The 22535-nt window shown below is 35.8% G+C and overlaps 1 protein-coding gene across 1 annotated transcript in view; it reads left to right on the forward strand.

Annotated features, from left to right (window-relative positions):
• LOC149961161 (leucine-rich repeat neuronal protein 1-like) overlaps positions 1-21321 on the forward strand; it is a 248721-nt gene extending 227400 nt beyond the window's left edge. Inside the window, exons 4-6 of the mRNA XM_090169427.1 lie at positions 11636-13148; positions 15992-16319; positions 20687-21321. Of these exons, the coding sequence (XP_090025553.1) occupies positions 11743-13148; positions 15992-16319; positions 20687-21046 (2094 nt within the window). The 5' untranslated portion in view covers positions 11636-11742 and the 3' untranslated portion in view covers positions 21047-21321. The remainder of the gene's footprint in view (positions 1-11635; positions 13149-15991; positions 16320-20686) is intronic.
• Positions 21322-22535: the final 1214 nt, after the last annotated feature.

A 22535-nucleotide genomic window follows, 5' to 3' on the forward strand; every position in this document is an offset into this window, starting at 1 on the left:
CAATATTTGTAAATCTCCTCTCACTAGTAATCTAGTAAATTATCGATTGAGTTTCATTTAAAAAGAAATAAAGATTTAATTTATTTTATCATTAAATGGAATATAACAACCAACCACTAAGAAATATCAAACACCATGCCCAATATCGGAACCCTTTTGGTAGGTCATGACAGAAATATTAGAGGTAATATTCCCTTTAATATACCAAAACCCAATGGCTAATATTCGAAGCAATATTAAGTCAACTCCTTTCAAACTTCTACGATAAACTAGTCTGAAAGAAATCTTACTAAATTTTATTACATTAGGGTCCTTAAAGGCAAAGTTAAACACGGTCAAAAAAATACTCAAAGCGAATCGTTGGAGGCAAGAGAATAAAATAAAAACCGTCGAAATTTAACAAGTTTAAATTAGATTATCTTTCGAAAGGATCCTTCGAAAATAGAGCCACACAAAAAATAAAAAAAATACTTGAAAATAAACTTTTCGAGACGAAAATCTTCCCTAAGGTTTCCAAAGTAAACTTCGACGGATTTTTCTCCTATAAAATTTATTTTCTCGTATTTCGAAATTATATTAGGGGGAATTCTTCTCTGAAAATCGCCGACTAAATTCGAATAAAATTGGGCAAGTGAAAAAATATATCAAACAAATTCAAAATAAACAAAAGAGGTGCCTTTTCTTGGGTAACCTTAAAATTAGTTCGTACCTTATATCATAAGTAACATAATAGCAATAAACTAAACTTAAAATCAACGACGGATACTTCATGGTTAAAACATTTTTATTTTTAATTTTTTAATTTTTTGCTAGCTTTCGGGTATGACACCCCTTGTCAAGCGTGTCATACCCGAAAGCTAGCAAAAAAAATAAAAATTAAAAATAAAAATGTTTTAACCATGAAGTATCCGTCGTTGATTTTAATTTTAGTTTATACATCGAGACCATGGTCACAAATTTTAATTTATACGATAATAGAAATAAGTTTGACTATAGAAAATTGGTACGTACCTTATATCATAAGTAACATAATAGTTATAAGTATGACCGTAGAAAATTGGTTCGTACCCTATATCATAAGTACCATAATAGTTATAAGTATGACCATAGAAAATTGGTTCGTACCTTATATCATAAGTAACATAATAGTTATAAGTATGACCGTAGAAAATTGGTTCGTACCCTATATCATAAGTACCATAATAGTTATAAGTATGACCATAGAAAATTGGTTCGTACCTTATATCATAAGTAACATAATAGTTATAAGTATGACCATAGAAAATTGGTTTATACCTTATATCATAAGTAACATAATAGTTATAAGTATGACCATAGAAAATTGATTCGTACCTTATATCATAAGTAACATAATAGTTATAAGTATGACCGTAGAAAATTGGTTCGTACCTTATATCATAAGTACCATAATAGTTATAAGTATGACCATAGAAAATTGGTTCGTACCTTATATCATAAGTAACATAATAGTTATAAGTATGACCATAGAAAATTGGTTCGTGCCTTATATCATAAGTAACATAATAGTTATAAGTATGACCATAGAAAATTGGTTCGTACCTTATATCATAAGTAACATAATAGTTATAAGTATGACCATAGAAAATTGGTACGTACCTTATATCATAAGTAACATAATAGTTATAAGTATGACCATAGAAAATTGGTTCGTACCTTATATCATAAGTAACATAATAGTTATAAGTATGACCATAGAAAATTGGTTCGTACCTTATATCATAAGTAACATAATAGTTATAAGTATGACCATAGAAAATTGGTACGTACCTTATATCATAAGTAACATAATAGTTATAAGTATGACCATAGAAAATTGGTACGTACCTTATATCATAAGTAACATAATAGTTATAAGTATGACCATAGAAAATTGGTTCGTACCTTATATCATAAGTAACATAATAGTTATAAGTATGACCATAGAAAATTGGTTCGTACCTTATATCATAAGTAACATAATAGTTATAAGTATGACCATAGAAAATTGGTACGTACCTTATATCATAAGTAACATAATAGTTATAAGTATGACCATAGAAAATTGGTACGTACCTTATATCATAAGTAACATAATAGTTATAAGTATGACCATAGAAAATTGGTTCGTACCTTATATCATAAGTAACATAATAGTTATAAGTATGACCATAGAAAATTGGTTCGTACCTTATATCATAAGTAACATAATAGTTATAAGTATGACCATAGAAAATTGGTACGTACCTTATATCATAAGTAACATAATAGTTATAAGTATGACCATAGAAAATTGGTTCGTACCTTATATCATAAGTAACATAATAGAAAAATATATGACCATAGAAAATATAGAATATCAAAAGATGAATGTTCACTCCAGTTTTGTCAGTTGTTTTAAATTTTATTTTTAAAGTTTTTACGCTATATAATTGCGCTGGTCACTTCCGGTTGATATATAGTTTAATAGACGAAGGTTAAGGGATAACATTATCGGAAATTGATAGACTTAAAAGAATTAGTTATTCCTCTTGTATATTTTCTATAGGTCGCCATTGAACAAATTAGGTTAATGATAATTATACAAATTAAATTCTTTAACCATGGTCAAGGTATATACTAAAATAAAATACACGACGGATATTTCATGGTTTATACATATTTATTTAAAACTTTGAAAACACTATTTGTCCCCGATTTTCGGTGGTAAATAGATACAGGCTATTTACCACCGAAAATCGGGGGCAAATAGTGTTTTCAAAGTTTTAAATAAATATGTATAAACCATGAAGTATCCGTCGTGTATTTTATTTTATTTAAGTTTAGGTTAATGATAGTCTGACAGATTATTTTAAGGGGGAACGGCCAAGCTTTTCCAAATATGGCTGTATTTCCGTATCAAAAGATTAACAAGACGTTCAATATACTAACACGTACTTTTTTTGTCTTGAAATAATAGCTTTTGACCCAAAAAGTTGAAACGAAAAATAACGCCAAGTTGTTGGGGATTGAATTTTCGCCGCCATTTAGGGGCTGCCGCCAGCGCCCCTAACCCCGTATGAGCGATTTGCGAACTATCCTAACTTTTAAAAACGCGCAATTTAGGCTTAGGTCTCTTATAACTGGAACGCGCCGCGCGTGCGAAACAATTTTTTTGCGTCTTCAGCAGCGCGCGCTTCTACGTTGTTTTTCCGTCTCACCGACTTCTCACCAGGTGTCGCGGCGGGCGCGCGCTTTTCGATTTCCCTAAATTTCTCTATTTTATTAAAAATTAACCGCTCAATATTTTTTGATGTGGTTTTCGCCATAAATTTTAGTTTTTAATGGGCTATAGGGCTATCTAACTGGTTAAAGCTTGACCGTTCCCCTTTAATGGCTATAAATAATATCAAATTCTAAAATAACTCTCTATAGAATCAAAGGGAATGTTTATTAGTCCTAATTATTTTGCGATTCAATAATTTATCATTATTTTACCAAATTAAATTTTTACTGTTGAAAGCGTTTCAATAAACCAATTCGCATATTACATACAGGGAAACAAACCTTTAGAAACCGCCATTTGAAGAAAAAAATTAAATTATTATATTTATTATATAATATTATTTATATTATATTATATTATATTATAATATTTCAAGCTGAAAGTTTATATAAAATATTTTAGAAAATATAGTTATACAAAATTTCAGCTTTTAAATAACCACAATTTAAATTAGACTTTCGCGGGTTTTATCATTTTTGTTATTTTGGATTGTAAACTGATGGCGCCATCTAGTTACAAGTGGATTATTTAAAATGTACACGCAATGGCGGTACCCCTGTAAAAGGGTCTTCTCCCTTCTTATATGCGTCATGGTATATTGCTTGAGACTTCCAGAGACTATTAACAGTTAACTCACTCGTAAGCCAAGTAATGCTTTATGCAAACATAGGTTTGGAATATATTTAATGAAATAAAATAAAAGGTATCAAATGCTTAAATTTAGAAGTTAATATTTAATTAAATTTCGTTATTATTTATATAATTATCGGTACCAAGACTGTATTTATTTATATTTAGGAAGAATGATTATGTTGCGACAATCGCCGGGCACGTTGAACGCCTTTCCCCCGTCTCGCGTGGAGGGAAAGACAAAACGTCACCGGCGTTTGATTTCCATCGCGTTAGGTGACGTAAATTTTAAGCAGCCAATGAAATACCGGGACTATTCGTTTTATTTTAAGCGGAGGAGCGTTCGGGGGGGACCAACGGGTGGATTGAGAGAAAGACTAAAAACCGTCTCGACATAGACATTCTCCCTAAGTATAAATAAATACATTCTTGTCGGTACTTTAACTATTATTTAAAATTTATCTCTAAATTGATACTGTGAAATTTTGGCAAAAATAGTCAAATTACCATATAAATTTATTTTACATTTTTTTGATCTCGTTCAGTATTATTATTATTATTATTATTATTAACGGTATGGCTTGGCCAAATACAGGGGCACCTACGTTAGTATAAGGCCAGTCACTAGACGAGTGAATTGGTCCATAACAAGAGGTACCTTTGGGGCCCGCAAAAGCACTTTATACCAGGCAAATGCACACTGACATACTAAATTCGAACCTACGCTCTCTTTCCTTACATTTCCAACAAAGGCGGCTAAGTGGAGTAAAGTCTGCGTATTCGACAGTATCTTTTTAATAGAAGGTGACGTGGTGTGCGAAAGTGGAAGTCTCAGACTATTAAGGAGAGTAAGGTCGGACGAGCGCCGTAATAATATATATATTTCCCTTCCGCGTTTAAAGGTAGATGTCGCTGTACTCGTTTTATATCGCGGCAGCTACGGCGCGCGCGTTGCTTATAAATCACTCTTTAGATAATGGGTATTGCGCCAAGGCCCAGTGCGGGCCGCGCTTTCACTCTAATATAAACTCCGGGCGATTTAATTTATGGCTCCCCAACGCCATCTACTAACCGTGGCGGGAAATTCTATCAAGGGAACCCTTCGCCATTTTCGCGACGTTCGCCTCTCTCTAGCTCCCCATCTAAATGGTTCATTTTCTTATTTCTGTCTCGCCTTCTTATTCGAATTCTATGGAGAAACGCGTGCCACTCGTTTAGTTTCGCTCTCTGTAGCCACTCTCTCCCTCCCGTTACCTAGGCTACTGGTATTTCTTTCCTTTTTCTTTCATCCTTCCCTTCCGTTATGTGGCGCCATCTATTTGGTCGCTATCGCCTGTTATTTTATTTAACGACAATTCGAATATTTGCGCGATAAATGGGGCTCTTAATATTGGTCACTGGAAACTTTTATCAACTTGAGAAACCTTGAAGTTTTGGGTCGCTGGACCTTAAATCGGTGGTCCTCGATGTCGGTGGACTTAGGGGTCGGTGGACTTAAGGGTCGGTGAACTTAAGGGTCGGTGGACGTAAGGGTCGGTGGACTTAAGGGTCGGTGGACGTAAGGGTCGGTGGACGTAAGGGTCGGTGGACGTAAGGGTCGGTGGACTTAAGGGTCGGTGGACCTAAGGGTCGATGGACTGAATTTAAGGGTCGGTGAACTTAAGGGTCGGTGAACCTAAGGGTCGGTGGACTTAAGGGTCGGTGGACCTAAGGGTCGGTGGACTGAATTTAAGGGTCGGTGAACTTAAGGGTCGGTGAACCTAAGGGTCGGTGGTCTTAAGGGTCGGTGGACCTAAGGGTCGGTGGGATCGGTAAATCTAAGGGTCGGTAATCTTTAGGCAAATTAACTTCACGGTTTTAGTTTTTATTGTAAATTTTGTAAATAGTGCGTTTTTCAACTTTTAAATGTCTTGGTTTTTTGTAAGTATTTTTATATTGTTATTTGTAAATAGTGCTTTTGTAAATATTTTAACATAATTTAAATACCGCAGTCACTACTAACAGCAGTATGTAGGTATCATTTTTGAGGTATTGAAAAAATGGTCCCTGTTGACTGATGATTTAACCAGTAATTATGTCAAAGCTGTTTAATGAGCTAAACGACTTATTATATTAATAAAAGAGACCACCGTAGAAAACGAAATTACTAAATTGAGTCACCGAAATAATATGCAAAAAGTAGAGTATGCAGCTGCTTACCTCAATTTGATCGTCCGAAGAATTTTTTATCAAAAACTGTTTTTCCTAGAATTCTGAAATTTTCATGGCATTTTTATTCAATAGAGAACACTATTTTGTAAGTTTCACAAAAAAAAAACAAATTTTAAAATTTTAACGATTTTTACGGAAAAAATTTCCGGTAGATGGTTTCGATGATTAAGTTTTAGCAATAAAGTTTTGTTCTCTCGAAAAAGGCCTATTTTTAATTTAGATAATAAGTCATGAAATAAACACAAGTTGTTACTACCTAAAATCACTTTTAGCGGAGCCATCTCTAAGCTAATTTTGATGCTTAACACAATTCAGTGGGGTTCCAAAAAGATTTTTAAGACCTCTTAGATACAACAAAACATTATATTTTGGTGCATTTTAATACTTCGTCTAAAGATCCGTTTGTCATTTAGTACTTTAAGCCACTACTTCTGTATTTAAAATGTTTCTTACAAGTGGCACATTCTAATAAAGAATGACTCGTTATACTTACGAACAGCGCACGTTTATGTTAGAATATTTATTACTGAAGATATTAGTAACACTTCTACAGTTAATCATTTGTTAAGAAGGCGCTATATCCTAATAGTCACACTGATCGAAATGTCAATCCAAGTTTCCGTGAACCAAATAATCATAACATCAAGCGTCAGAACTATAAGCAACGACTTGGGTTTGACCAGTGGCTATATCTGGAGAGTTCTTGACCGTCACCACCATTGAGTTGGGAATAAATAGAGGTTCAACTAAATCTGGCTGGCGCGGGACCAATTTCGTTCAATAAGGAGACTTATTCAACTTTATCGTTCTACCGTGGCGGCATCTGTCTCTAGTGGTGGAAACTATATTGCAATTGAATTTTTTCACGAATCTGATGCGAAATTGAAATGTATGATTTCTCGTAACAAACAAACCTTTGAAGTTGTTTAAAAATAATTTTTTTCTGTCAACACGATCTTTTTTAATTCAAGTCACGGTGAGTTAGCTAATAATTACTTATTTTTAGCCATGTAACTTTACAAAATATAGATGGCGCTACCACCTAATTATAAAGATGAATTTCGTACAGTCTTATCAGAGCAGGTCCCGCGTAACCATGGCAACCGAAATCATAATTGTTATTCTAGCAGTATTATTCCCAATTCAATGGTCACCACTTTCATCCCTACCGGCCGACCCTCCAGCAAGGACTTCATGATGAAGATATGCCGCAATGATATCACTTTTGTAACTATTCTCGAATGCTCTTCCTCGAGACATGGCCCATTCAACCATCAGAACCAATCATCACTGGAAATGAGATTTCTTCATCACGACAAAGTGTCGTTTAGGCAGGTCAGCTCGGATATCATCTTATTGACCCAATCTTTCCTTCGAAATCACCTTAATAGTCCTACCAAAATAAATTACGAATGAGTTGGAAGACATCCGATTGGTCGTTTTCAGATGGTTTTGGTTTCAGCAGGACGGTGCTCCAGCAAATCAAAAACGTGATATTGTGAAACAACTAACCGCAGAGTTACTTAAGCGATGGATTAGCCGAAAAATAACCATAACTGAACTCGCTCAACTTACTACTATCTCGGGGAACGTATACAGGGTGGAAGCCTCAGCCGTGGTCCAGCCTCGGTACTTCTCCTAGTACACCAGAGTGCTGCGGATGGAACACTTCTACAGGAACTGGTAGGCCACAAATAGACCAATGGGAGAATTGGATGCCTCAGCCGTGGTCTAGCCTCGGTACTTTTACTAGTCTAAAAATATACCAATGGAAGAATTAGAAGCACATCTTCCAAATGCTTTTTCGGGTGATTGGATAAATATGCGCTTCTAATTATGCCATTGGTATATTTTTAGACTAGGAAAAGTACCGAGGCTAGACCACGGCTGAGGCATCCAATTCTCCCATTGGTCTATTTGTGGCCTACCAGAGCCTGTAGAAGTGTTCGACCCGCAGCACTCCGGTGTACTAGGAGAAGTACAGAGGCTGCACCACGGCTGAGGCTTCCACCCTGTACATGTATTGGACGCCTGTCACTGCTCTTGATGACTTGCGCCAAAGAATCATGGAAGCTTGCCGCCTCACAACTCTTAATATGATCGAAAGGTCTTCTCGCATTATGGTTTTCCGTGCCGAGACCTGGAGGTCTATTCTACTCGACTCGTTAGGCTTTTGAACGACAAAAAAAAGTCGTTTAAAAAAAAATTTATCGCTAAAAGATAAAAATGGAATTCTACTCCGTCGTTAAATTTTTTCTCGTTAGGTAACTACCAGAATTTATCGTTCACTGAACGACATGGTCTGATGGTGTAGTTAAGATCTCACCGACCAATATTATCAATAAAATGGCGGAAGCAGTAATCGAATTGCAAATATTAAGATTAGCTGAAATAGCTGATAGGTTAGGTCGTCTGGATATAAGAAGACAAAGAGTGATAAGAGATGAATCACAAGCTTTCGAATTAAATGACACTTTTTTGTGGACCACTTCCATCACTGTTTAGCGTGTTAGCTAATGTTTCCCACATTAAGCCTTTTTTTTGTTTGTGAACGTTTGCGATTGTTTTGATGATAAAAACTCCGGATTACTACTCATATAATTCACCATTATTTCTCTTTGTTCATCCGATATTTTCCCCGACCGTTTCCCATTGTTAGTTGCCATTTTAATTTAAATTATGAAATTAACCCTAAAACACGACAATACGAAGCCAACAATAACCACGTGTGACGCAGAGTGTGCTGTTTGGGATTTTTCCTCAGCTGACCGGCAGCAGCTGATTGCAAAACCCTTTGCAACGGACGTCGTGATTGGTTAAATTCATGGGAGGAATTTTTGGTTTAAAATCTCCGTCGTTCATGCCATTGAACGACTGATCTAGTAACTACATCGCCGAATAAGAGGAGTAGAATACCCATTTCCAAAATTCACAACGATTGGTCGCTCAGTCCGTCGACAAAAAAATTTATCGCTCGCTGACCGATTTCTGTAGAATAGGCTTCCTGCATTGAACCATATTTGTGAACGTTTTTATTCTCAATTAATAAATCTTTTATGACTTATTTCCATAAAAATGTTTTGTGAAATGTAGATAACACACATTTTCGCAACGTTATATACATGACTACCCGAATGGTGATTTTAGGTAGTACCATCGTCTTTTTTTTTCATGGCGTAATATCTAAGTGAAAAAATACTTTTATCGACATAATGAATTTTTTTTTAGGTTTTAGATTATACCCTACAACTTTGTTATTGAAACGTCTCAAGGTGGGGCCTTTGTTATCAGCCGAGCTGATTTTTCAAAATCATCAAAATTTTGAAACTTTTTGTAATTTACAAAATTAAATGTCCCAATTGAATAACTATGCCATGGAAATTTCAGAATTCTAGGAAAATAAGTTTTTTGAGAAAATTGCCATGGCGATCAAATTCAGACAATCCTCAACTGCGAACTTTAATAAGGTGGCTTACAATGCTTTGAAGAGTTTTAGAAAATATTATTTAAGTACCCATCCTTTGAAGAAATAAAAAAACACTCGTATAGATGGTGTTAGAGAGCCAAACCCTGTAAATTATCTACACCCTGAACCCCGGAGCATTGCGGGTGGAACACTTCTACAGGCGGTTTGGCCTAAGTTTTTTCAAAACTCTATAAAAATCAATACCATTTATTTTGTACTAAATATTTTGTATTGAGCCCGAGATTAAACTTTTGTCGTGGCCTTAGACATCGCTGCAAACAAACCCTATAAGTCCGGCCAACCATTAAAGATCGAATTTTTGTACAACTCGGCTATATTACGGTTCATCCATCACCCAAGACACATTTTTTTTCTAAAACTACACAGTTGTGGGCCACTACATTATATATGGGAGGGGGGGTTCAAGGCCTAAGTCCATCTAAAATAGAACTTTTCCTTATCATTGTATTATAATAAACAAGTCGGCGCAACCCCTTTCGAAATCAAGCTAGAATCACTATTCATTTTAGTATGGAAGCCTTCGGGGGTTTGCGAAACCAATTTTGGTGTCGTTTCGATTAGGGTGTGTGGGGAGGGAGACGATACGCGTCTCTTTGTCGGGTATAGATGGCGCTGTAAGCCGCTAGTCGTAAGCGGCTGTCGCCGGGGTGACTGATTACCCAGCGTCCTACAAATGACGCCCAGACTGGTACCGATACGGTGAGGGAAAACCTCAATTTTATTTTCCTATCCGTAAGCCGAGCGACCGACGCTTTCGCTAAGCCTAAATCCGCGGTATATATCGTTGTCATGGTAACGGATTTTAGCGCGTGACAGGCTTTGACGAGCTTTAACAAGGAGGGAGGCTGGAAGCGAGACGGTTTTTATGGGCCGGGAAAAAAAGTGGAAAGTTTTCCCGCCTTTTTCAATGAGTATATGAGGAAGTTGTTGACGCGGGCGCTAAAACGTACGCGCCAATCCTTCCCGAGGAAGGGCGCTGTAAGGCTACTTTCTAATCTTTACTTCGTGGCCTCCTATATTTTTATAAGCGGACTGAGCGATATTTCCCAGTGACATCTATCGGCTTCTTTTATGACGAGGATGATATTTTGTATATATACACTCCCTCCCTCATTCTGGCTCGAATAACAGTTTTGTAGAAGCGTTATTTTTATGGGCGACTATGAATTTGAGACGCGGATCAATTTTAAAGAGAAGTTTAAAGATTTTGAACTACGTCTCCTTTTTATTCACTAACGCGTCTAAATAAATCCTTGCCTCATATGACACGGTTATTTAAAAAAAAAACTATTTAGCAAATTTTAAAATATATATTTTGTTCAGTCAAGAGAGTAAACTGCTATGGAATTTTAAAATATATATTTTGTTCAGTCAAGAGAGTAAACTGCTATGCAATTTTAAAATATATATTTTGTACCGTCAAGAGAGTAAACTGCTATGCAATTATAAAATATATATTTTGCTTAGTTAAGAGAGTAAACTGCTATGCAATTTTAAAATATATATTTTGTTTAGTCAAGAGAGTAAACTGCTATGCAATTTTTAAATATATATTTTGCTTAGTTAAGAGAGTAAACTGCTATGCAATTTTAAAATATATATTTTGTTTAGTCAAGAGAGTAAACTGCTATGCAATTTTAAAATATATATTTTGTTCGGTCAAGAGAGTAAACTGCTATGCAATTTTAAAATATATATTTTGTTCAGTCAAGAGAGTAAACTGCTATGCAATTTTAAAATATATATTTTGTACCGTCAAGAGAGTAAACTGCTATGCAATTATAAAATATATATTTTGTTCAGTCAAGAGAGTAAACTGCTATGCAATTTTTAAATATATATTTTGCTTAGTTAAGAGAGTAAACTGCTATGCAATTTTAAAATATATATTTTGTTTAGTCAAGAGAGTAAACTGCTATGCAATTTTAAAATATATATTTTGTTCAGTCAAGAGAGTAAACTGCTACTTCAGTAGATTATACTAAGCGTTTAAATGACAATTTATTTTTTTGTATATTTTTCAGACTTTTCTGGTGGTTAAGATGCGCCGGTCAGTGCTGGCGGTCAGGGAAGCGATCGCCGCCGAGACATCGTAGAGAATGGCCGTTCGCCAAGACACGAACAAACCACCATGAACATTTTGGTCCTGACCACCAGGGTCGCCCTGTGTCTGCTGACGTCGCTGTCGTCGTCCGTGATTCGCTGCAGCAACTCGTGTCCCGGAAAATGCTCCTGCCAATCGAACAGTTCCACCGGAGGAGGACTCCGCAACCATCCGGCGGCTGACGTGGTCCAAACGGTCAACTGTTCGTCCCTTTCGCTGACCTTCGTGCCTAAGGCCTTGCCGCTCGACGTCCAAGCTCTGGTCCTCAGCGGCAACAACCTGTCGGACCTTTACGAACAATTGCCCCCGTTACCCAAACTGATATACCTCGACCTGTCGCGTAATCAGATCAAGCAGCTCGGCCGCGGGATGGTTTTCCACAATTTGACTTTCCTCAAGTACTTGGACCTGTCTTTCAACGAAATCAGAACGTTCTTCAACGGGGTTTTCCGCGGGTTGCACGGGCTCGAGATCTTGGTCATCAACAACGCGCACGTTAAATTCATAGAAGAACACGTTTTCGATGGACTGGAGAATTTGAAGGTCATGGACCTGCGTCATAACGACCTTCACTCGATCTACCCGGAGTGGTTCGCGACGTTGCATCGACTGGAAGTGCTTAATTTCGGTAACAATTACATTTCGTATCTCAACGCCATCATGTTTTCGTTCCTGAAGAGTTTGAAGGAGTTGATCCTCTCCGGGAATAAGATTCGAGGCGTGCACGACCGGGCGTTTTTCGACGTGGACAATCTGGCCACTCTGATGCTCGATAACAATCAATTGACCAAAGTGCCCGCTTCGGCCTTGCAGACGTTGAAGCGTTTGCGGACATTGAGGTTGAACGAGAATTTCTTTTTCGAACTGAGCACGGGCGACTTCAATCGCGTCCCCATCACGGAACTGTCCGTCAACAACGCCCCGAACCTGCACTTGATCGACAGCAAGGCTTTCTGGGACTTACCCTCGCTGGAGACGCTGGAACTGCACAGCAACCGCCGTCTTCAGTACATCGACCCGGACGCCTTCCTCAACCTGCCCAAATTGAAAGTGCTGCGCTTGCACGATAATAACTTGCTCGCCTTGAACGAGAACGCGGTCAAAGGGGTCATCGGACCTTTACGAATCAGTATTTACGGAAACCCCCTGTTGTGCGATTGCAACGTGCACTGGATCTACACCGCTATTTCGAACCTCAGCGCCGTCAACGCGCCCACTAATAATCAGGTGGAGTTCTTGGAAACTGACTCCATAAAGTGCGCCGAACCCAGCGAGTTGAAGACCAACGTCGTGGCTAAGTTGCACCATTCTTTGGTGCCCACCGAGTGCTCTCCCGTTCTGGTGGGTAGGAGGAACACTACCATTAATAAGAAGATCGGTGGGCAACACGTCTTTCAGTGCCGAGCTTACGGGATTCCACCGCCCACAATTAGGTACCCATCGTTTCTTTCTAGTCCTCGGAAATTTCTACTTCTTGATCTGGTCGCTCTTAATTTAACAGGGTTGCCACAATATTTTCAGACTCAAATTCCCTACTTCTTCTCCATTTTATCAGGCCTTTCTAAAGGCTGGTTCATACGGGCAGTGTATTTCCTCGTTTTACCGCCTTTTCCAGTTGTTCTAGCACACGGACAAAATTTGCCGGATTTTACCGCCGCGAGCGCTGCCGGTAAACGAGAAAACAGATAAAAAATGTGGAAATATCTCTATTTTATTTTCCGGGTTGTTTGAAGCAATTGGAGTTCGACCAATCAGTGAGCGTTACGCTGTCACGTGATATAAGGAGCATTTTTTTAAGGAGGATAGGAAGGGAGGCGAAGTAGGAGGGATGAACGCGCCAGCATCCTTGTAAGAAGTTTAGCGCGAACTCGGCGGGAAAATTTCGGGAAAAGGGGGGCAACACGTAGCGTAGCGGCCGCAATCTTGCCGCCATTTTTCCGAAATTTTCCCGCCGAGCGCGCGCTTAGCTTCTTACAAGGATGCTCGCGTGTTCATCCGTCCTACTTCGCCTCCCTTCCTATCCTCCTTGATTTTTTAAAGTCTTTAAAAGTAGGTTTAAGAATTTTTGCGTCTATCACGTGACGGCATAACGCTCGCTGATTGGTCGAGCCCAACGCGCCTCAAAAAAAGGTCCTCCGCTTTCTCGATTAGCGGCAGCGCTGGCCGCGGTAAAACCCAGCAAACAACGGCAAAAGGCGGTAAAACGAGAAATAGAGAAAACCAGGAAAACGACGTCAGTTTCAGGGAGCCAATGACATACCGGGTCGATTTGATTATCGTGATGGGGTGGGAGCTTGCTATTAGAGCTTGCGAGGGATTATAAGCACGTTAAAAATCTTCTAAAAATATTCATTCTCCCTAAGTTGAAATAAAGGCATTCTTGTAGGGCTGTGTAAGCAGTGGTTTTACGCAATCGAGTCGGTTATCGAGTATCAAATGTTTTTCATCGAGTATTCGAGTCGACTAATAATGAAGTCGAGTCGGGTAATCGAGTACTTGATTAAGGGTAAACTTTCTCTTATTCGAGTCGAGTAACTAAAAAAACCCTCGAGCAATATTTTTAACGAGTCGGTTATCGAGTACTGGATTAGGAGCTGGTTTTATTCGAGTAATTATGAAATTAAATTTAAAAGGAGTATAAAGTAACATTCAATGCTGAAAAATATTCTTTTAATTTAAATGAACCATAGATTCCATAACTTTGTAGGTACCGTTTATTGTCCCCAAAAAGTTGTAAAAATCCCCCTTTGAACTTTGAAGCAACGAGGATAGAAAAAACAAATACTCGAGGAGTTTAGCAGCTTATTCGAATTTGCAATTTTTTGGTACTCGGTAATCGACGAGTATTCTCCAATTACTTATTCGAGGTCGAGTTCGAGTACTTGCACAGCTCTACATTCTTGTTTACGACTAAAGCCCCACCAGGGGCGGATTAACCCTTTCGGCGCCTTTAGGCACAGAAAAATTTGGCGTCCCTTGGCATTGGTCAGCTAAGGAGGGGCGTATCGGTTTTTAATAAATAAATTAATATATTTTAGTTTCCCCAAACCTTTTTGGCGTTATTTTGAGTAGGGGCAAGCCAAGTACATGGACCGTGGGGCTTTATCAGAGTTTTGGCGCCCCTAGAAAAATGGCGCCCTAGGCACGTGCCTACTTTGCCTAATGGTTGATACGCCCCTGAGCCCCACTAGTGCTTAAAATCCAGTTTATGTCGTTTTGAATGCCAGTTTTGACCGCCGACGATAATTCCTGGTTCCCACTTGCGAAATCGCTTCACCCCGGTTCGCTTATAGCCAATGCTTAACGTCATTTCAAATTATGAGCGTAATTTTGAAAATACAAAAATTTATCCTAAAACAATTAGCTAATCATGTTTACTATACATACAGTAATATTATTTGACATTATCTAGAATTTTATTCCCATTATTTTAGAAAATACGAGAAATGTTACTTCCAGTGTTTCTTTCTGAAAATTTTCTTCAGGGGGGGTTTCCCAAACTCCGGGGGTGCCGGTATCCAGTGGCGAGCATAGCACCATGGAAGACCATGGTAGCACTCCCTGCACGCCTGCGGGGTGGGCAAATCCCCCCCCCCCCGGAGAGATGCCTGAAAGAAACACTGGTTACTTCCCCGCCTTGTCGTTTTGAAATCGATTCTTAAGCTACGTTCACACTTACCCCTAAATTCGCTTCGTTTAGATAACTGGTTTTTAAAACCAACGTGAGAAATCGCTTCGTGTTGGTTCGGGAAGCAACTCGTCCAAATCGGTTCGCTTAGAATCGCTTTCAAAACGACAAGGCGGGGAAGTAAAATTGCTCGTATTTTCAAAAATAATGGGGATAAAATTTTAAATAATGTCAAATACTATTACTGTATGTATAGTAAACATGATTAACTAATTGTTTTGGGATACATTTTAGTATTTTCAAAATTCTAGTCATAATTTGAAATGGCGTTAAGCCTTGGCTATAAGCGAACCGGGGTGAAGCGATTTTGCACGTGTGAACCAAGAATTATCGTAGGCGGTCAAAACTGGCATACAAACCGACCTAAACTGGGTTTAGGCTCTAGTGTGAACGTGGCTTAAGCGAACCGACTTGGACGAGTTGCTTCCCGAACCAACACGAAGCGATTGGTTGGTTTTGAAAACTAGCTATCTAAAACGAAGCGATTTTAGGAGTAAGTGTGAACCTGGCTTAAGAGTCTTCCTTAGATCATTTACTAAGGCTGAAATTGCAAAGTAACTGGTAAGCAATTCCGCGTGTCTCCGGCAGGTGGGTACTCCCGAATGGTTACACGCTGAACGAATCGACAGCGAGCAACATCCACGTCCATTTCTCGAAGCAGGGCAGTCTGACCATCTTCCACTTGAAGCCGTCGGACTCTGGCCGCTACACTTGTTTGGCGGGGAACCATTTCGGCGAGGCGACCAGCGACGTGCAACTGAACGTCGAGAACGTCGACATCCAAATTTTCCCGTCGGGGGTCTCATCCACCTTCGTCACCGTCGTCTGGAACGGCACTGCCCGGAACCGCTTTCCCGAGTACGAGATCCTCTACAAGCTCTCCGAAGACCCAACCGACCAGTACAAATCCGTTACCGTAAGTTGCCCCGTTGATTTATTTCCTTTATCACGGCATGGAACATTAATCTAAAGGGACTCACTGTTTAGGCTTTAAGAAGTACGCGTGAATACTGGGAATAGGTAAATCACGGTTCATTTTAGTTCAATGCGGACAAACTTGGCGTCGCTAAAGTCGATTTCCGGCGTAGTTTCGTAGAGAAGCTGGAGTTTCACGTTCAATTTTTACAAAATGGCGCCGTAGTTGTCGGTTAAATGATTAGGCTTAATAAGTTTTTGACCTTTTATTTTTGAAATTGGGCCTTTAAAATTCTAAGTAATGGTAATTAACCATTGGTGGATCTTAAAATTCATTATGCGCGTGAAAATACGCCGCCATGTTAGGGTATAAAAGCACACGTTCTTAGCTCGTCACTGTCGTCAAAGCTTACAACTTTATTTCCATTTTGACTAAGCATTTTTAAATTTTTAATCAATTTATACCTTCTTACAAACTATATATGCAAAAACATTAAAGCGAACTTCCTATTTAAATTATTTAAATCATTACCCTTTCCTTTCTATTACAATACAATTATTACTGAATAATCTAAAGTCTATTCAAATGCCAAAAGCGTCACTTCTATTAAAAACAGCGGAGCAGACGACGGAATGCGGGTCATCTGACATTTTTACGCACGTGTTTTGTGTTTGGATAGAAATATTATGCGATTCTCTCGGTAGGAGCGTTGACGGGCGATGCAAATTGTAGAACCGGAGATTTTGCTTACATTTCGAGTCCAGTAATTATTGGTCCAAGATTTTATCTACAAATGCCGTTTTTGCTTAAGGGGTAAAACCGCTTTTATTTTGGGTGTGGATACCGCTTTTATTGGGGGAAATGCGGCTCTCCCTTATAGATAAAAACCAGTTTTACTGCGGGTGTATATACCGGATTAAAGGGGAAAATAAAGCTTCCATTTAAGGGGCAAAAACCGGTTTCAATTTAAGGGGTAAAAGCCGGTTTAATTTTTTAAATAATAAATGCTCAATTTTAGGGTTAAATACCGGTTTAAATGGGGAAAATAAAGCTTTCACTTAAGGGGTAAAAACCGGCATCAATTTAGGGGTAATTACTGGTTTTATTTTTTTAATGAACACTTGTTTCATTTTAGAGTAAAATACCGGTTTTAATGCGGGAAATAAGGTTTTCAGTTTAAGGGCCAAAACCGGTTTCAATTGGGGAGTAAATACCAGTTTTAATGGGGAGTAATACCTCTTTCACTTTAGGGGTAAAAACCTGACTCTATTTAGGAGTAATTACCAGTTTTATTTTGGCGTTTACTACCTGTTTAACTTTGGGAGGAAATACCGCTTTAGGGGTAAAATCCGGTATCATTTTAGGGGTAATTTGGGTAAAAATCAATTTGAATTGGGGATTAATATGATTTTAATTTAAGGGCTAAATAACAGTTTTTATATATATATTTTTTAAAACACAATACGTTTCTCTATAGAGCTTTAAAACTATGAATTGCAAGAATTAATTTGATGTGTTTCAAATACCCAAAAACCAGAAGTTCTATAGTATCAAAAGTAATATGGTGGTATTTTTTTAAATTGATTTCCAAACGCTCGGTAAAGCCCCAATAATCCAATAGCTCGATATTTAGAATATAAACAACGTTTTATTAAGTCGGCCACCAGATGGCGTTTCAATTAAGCTTCCCAATTATTTATGCCAATTAATCTTGACTCCCCCGCTTAAAATAACGCATTTTAAATGAGACCCTCCGGGTATGTATTAAACTGTAATTATTAGATTTTAATCTTTTGAAATATGACGCCGCATCCTATACCTGTATAGATGGCTTTAAATTCTCTAATTAGGGCGAACGACACGCCCCCTTTCGTTCGAAACAAGCAGCCTCTTATTAGATACCCTCTCCACATACCCCTCGATTTTTTCCGTTGCCACTGATCCGCTCTTGAGATGAAACAAAAGTAAATGCGAAGAGATAAATAAAAAGAATCCTCGAACAAGATGGCCAAGTCCATAATTACGTTGCACACCTCGTAGTTACACTACGCCCAGAAAGAACTTTAGAGAATATAGGTACTTTATCTCGACAGGGGCATTCTATGGATTAGTTTCTGACCCGAAAAAGTCCCTAATTTATTTCGACCCTAACTAAGCTTGAAAGAATTGGATAAGGAGACAAAAAAATTACCAAAATCGATTTATATCCCTTGCGTGGAAGGAGGGCGGTATCTATAATCGATTATACGCTTGTGATCGATAAAGATATAATTAAAAGAAGATTAAGTCTTACTACTAATCTATGACTTTCTTAAACTATTACGTGTATAAAATATGGTTTATAAATCATTAAATATCTTTACGGGGTATAATTTTTAGGTTTTACAGCGTCAGGCGTAGTAATACGCCCTTTATATTTTTAATCGTAATGCGGTGTACACATCCGCGATATGTCTGGAAGATTTTGTTATTGTAAACGTCATGTTTAATTAATTAAGATTTTATTATATTTTTAATTTAGAATTTTAATATTATTTTTAATTAATATAATTTTAATATTATTTTTAATTAATAGAGTTTTAATACTATTTTTAATTAATAGTTTTAATACTATTTTTAATTAATAGAGTTTAATACTATTTTTAATTAATAGAGTTTTAATACTATTTTTAATTAATAGAGTTTAATACTATTTTTAATTAATAGAGTTTTAATACTATTTTTAATTAATAGTTTTAATTAATAGAGTTTTAATACTATTTTTAATTAATAGAGTTTTAATACTATTTTTAATTAATAGTTTTAATATTATATTCAATTAATAGAGTTTTAATAATATTTTTAACTAATAGTTTTAATAATATTTTTAACTAATAGTTTTAATAATATTTTTAACTAATAGTTTTAATAATATTTTTAACTAATAGTTTTAATAATATTTTTAACTAATAGTTTTAATATTATATTCAATTAATAGAGTTTTAATAATATTTTTAACTAATAGTTTTAATAATATTTTTAACTAATAGTGTTAATATTATATTCAATTAATAGAGTTTTAATAATATTTTTAATTAATAGGGGTTAATTATTTTTAATAGAGTTTTAATACCTTTTTAATTAATAGTCAATAATATTTTTAATTGATTGTGCTAATAATATTTTTAATTGATTGTGTTAATAATATTTTTTATGATTGTGTTAATAATATTTTTTATGATTGTGTTAATAATATTTTTCATTGATAGAGTTAATAATATTTTTAATTGATAGTGTTAATAATATTTTAAATAATAGTTTAATATTATATTCAATTATTAGAGTTTTAATACTATTTTTAATTATTAGAGTTTTAATACTATTTTTAATTATTAGAGTTTTAATACTATTGTATAATACTAAAATGTATTAATTAATAGAGCTTAATAATACTTTTTAATTAATAGAGCTTAATAATACTTTTTAATTAATAGAGCTTAATAATACTTTTTAATTAATAGAGCTTAATAATACTTTTTAATTAATAGAGCTTAATAATACTTTTTAATTAATAGAGCTTAATAATACTTTTTAATTAATAGAGCTTAATAATACTTTTTAATTAATAGAGCTTAATAATACTTTTTAATTAATAGAGCTTAATAATACTTTTTAATTAATAGAGCTTAATAATACTTTTTAATTCATGGTGTTAATATCTTTTAATTAATAGTTTTAATATTATTTGGTGATTAATAGAGTTTTAATACTATTTTGTTATTAATATAGAGTTTTAATATTATTTTGTTATTAATAAAGAGTTTTAATATTATTTTGTTATTAATATAGAGTTTTAATATTATTTTGTTATTAATATAGAAGTTGTAGAATGAGATAACAAATGTATTACATATATTTTATCGGACAATGTCTTTTAACTGCTTACTTTTTAGAATTATCTTTACTTTTGCTTGACTATGTTGTTGTATAACGTATTTTGGTTTTTGACGTAGAAGTTTTATATATATATTTTTTTCATTCCTGTAAAATTGTAAAAAGTGTGTAAACACGTTATCTTACAGGCAATAAACACCTTTTGAATTGAATTGAATATAGAGTTTTAATAATATTTTCAATTAATAGAGTTTTAAAGGGAATATATAACCTAAACGCATTTCTTATGAAAGACCCTTTACAATTAACTAACTATCACCAGAAATATAATATATAACGGAGAGTCCAATATTGGAAGTGTTGGTGTTCCGCACCAATTACCCGAGATTCTATTCCCTTTGGTATTATTTTGTGATAAATAGTGTTCTAATTAATATTAGTTTTATTTTGAAATAATTTAAATGAAAGTAAATTATGTTCTTTTTAATTTGCAGGTGAGTCAGTTCTTCAAATCGTACACAATCAACAACCTTCAGCCTGAGAGCCGTTACAAGTTTTGTTTGGCCATCAAAGACGACGAAGAAAACCAGTACGTTCAAATCTCTTGCACGACCGTGCTGACCCGGGACGCCAACTTCATGATGCAAGGCATACATCACACCAGCAACGTGGCCGTGGCCGCCGTCTTGGCCATCATCGCCGTCATGTTGCTGGTCATCTGCCTCGTGACCGTAGCGGCCCGCAAATACAGACAGCGACTGTACGAAACACCCGAAAAGAAACTAGTCAATAACATGTCCCAAATCCCCCTGGAGAACTTATACAGTCCCTTGATGACTCACTTCGGACCATGAAGAACACGCAGTTTTACGTTTCTTTTTTTCCGTTGCTCATACAACATTTAGCTAAACCTGAAATTTTTTATTTCCCTGAACGTTAAGGGTTTTTTGGAGAGCTAATTTAAAGCAAGTGGCGGCTCTATCATAACCACCTCTATTATGAAAAGGCCCCTGTTATTAGAGATGGCTATGAATCTATCTTCGAAAAACACGACTTTACTGGAGAGCGTGCTGCCATCTATTAATGGCAAAGGAAGCTAAAATTTGAAAAAGTCAAATGATAACGTCGTCAGAGAGCCACTGTAGAGTATTATAGTTAGACAACTTATACTCTATTTAGAGGGCTTTAACCTAAATAAAAATATTGTTTATAATGCTGTCGCCATCTATCGTATATTTGATTAACTTTTAAAATATCTCCGAGACTCTTTACATTATATTTATCTTATTTCTTTTACCCATCTTTTCTATTTTTTTTTTGCCTATAATAACAAATCGAACCCTGTGAATTCTACGAAAATTGTGCCAAAACAACTTTTACCGGTACGTTCTGAGTGTTTAAATAATATTTACCGTATCCGGATTGTTAAAGACACTTACAAAACAAAGGTGTAGCTTTTAAATAAAAATAGGATAGTCTATACGAAAAATCTTTTAAAAATCGCTGCAACAAGATTGTAGGTCAATTTGTTTCATTATTTTCTTTACAATAGTAATTGAATTTAATTAATAAAAACAATGCCAAGATATGAAATATTATATATCGGTAATTTAATTCACGCAAAGGTGGTTATTTATAAGTCATTAACTTCTGATCTTACGTTAGTCTAGAAATGTAGGTTTAAGTCTTGGATTGATATTTTTCAACGTAAATTTTCCAAGTTAATTTCTAATAAACATACTGGCAAGTATAATTGTCGTACAATATTTTTGGAAAATAGCCAAGAAAAAAGTTAATCGTATGGCAGCTTAACAATAGAAAACGGGGAAAAATATATAGTAATCAAAAAGTTGTATTCCTAGTAGTGAAAGTGCGTGATGGTAGATTTAGTAGGAAACATACTAAAATTTTGTAGCAATTAGAACGACCACAACGTACGGTAACATCATTCTATACGCTGAGAGAAAAAATATACGACTATAATAGGCATATAACTTACGCGGCGAAAACAAATTTAAAAAAATCAATGTGTGCCAAATAAAAAAAGGTTTTAATCATATTTGAACAAATATTTCTTTTTCATACTAACAATCCTACCAGTAGTTTATTTACTTCTGTTCTTAGTTTAAAAAAAAACCCAAAAAAAAATCTTACTTTCTTACCGAAATCTTATTAAAATCTGAGATCTACGACCCCAGTGTGGATAAAACAAAATCATTAATAAGCTTACGAGAATGTCAAAACTCCTGAACACCTAAGGCGCGTGTGGCTTATTTTACTTTATCATTAAAATTTACCCTTTAAAAGAAATTGCTAGAAATATTAAGAAACTTAGCTCGTTAT

The sequence above is a fragment of the Leiobunum rupestre genome, chromosome 1 (assembly GCF_980474605.1).
Source record: "Leiobunum rupestre chromosome 1, qqLeiRupe1.1.hap1, whole genome shotgun sequence".
In the NCBI taxonomy this organism is placed as follows: Eukaryota; Metazoa; Arthropoda; class Arachnida; order Opiliones; family Sclerosomatidae; genus Leiobunum; species Leiobunum rupestre.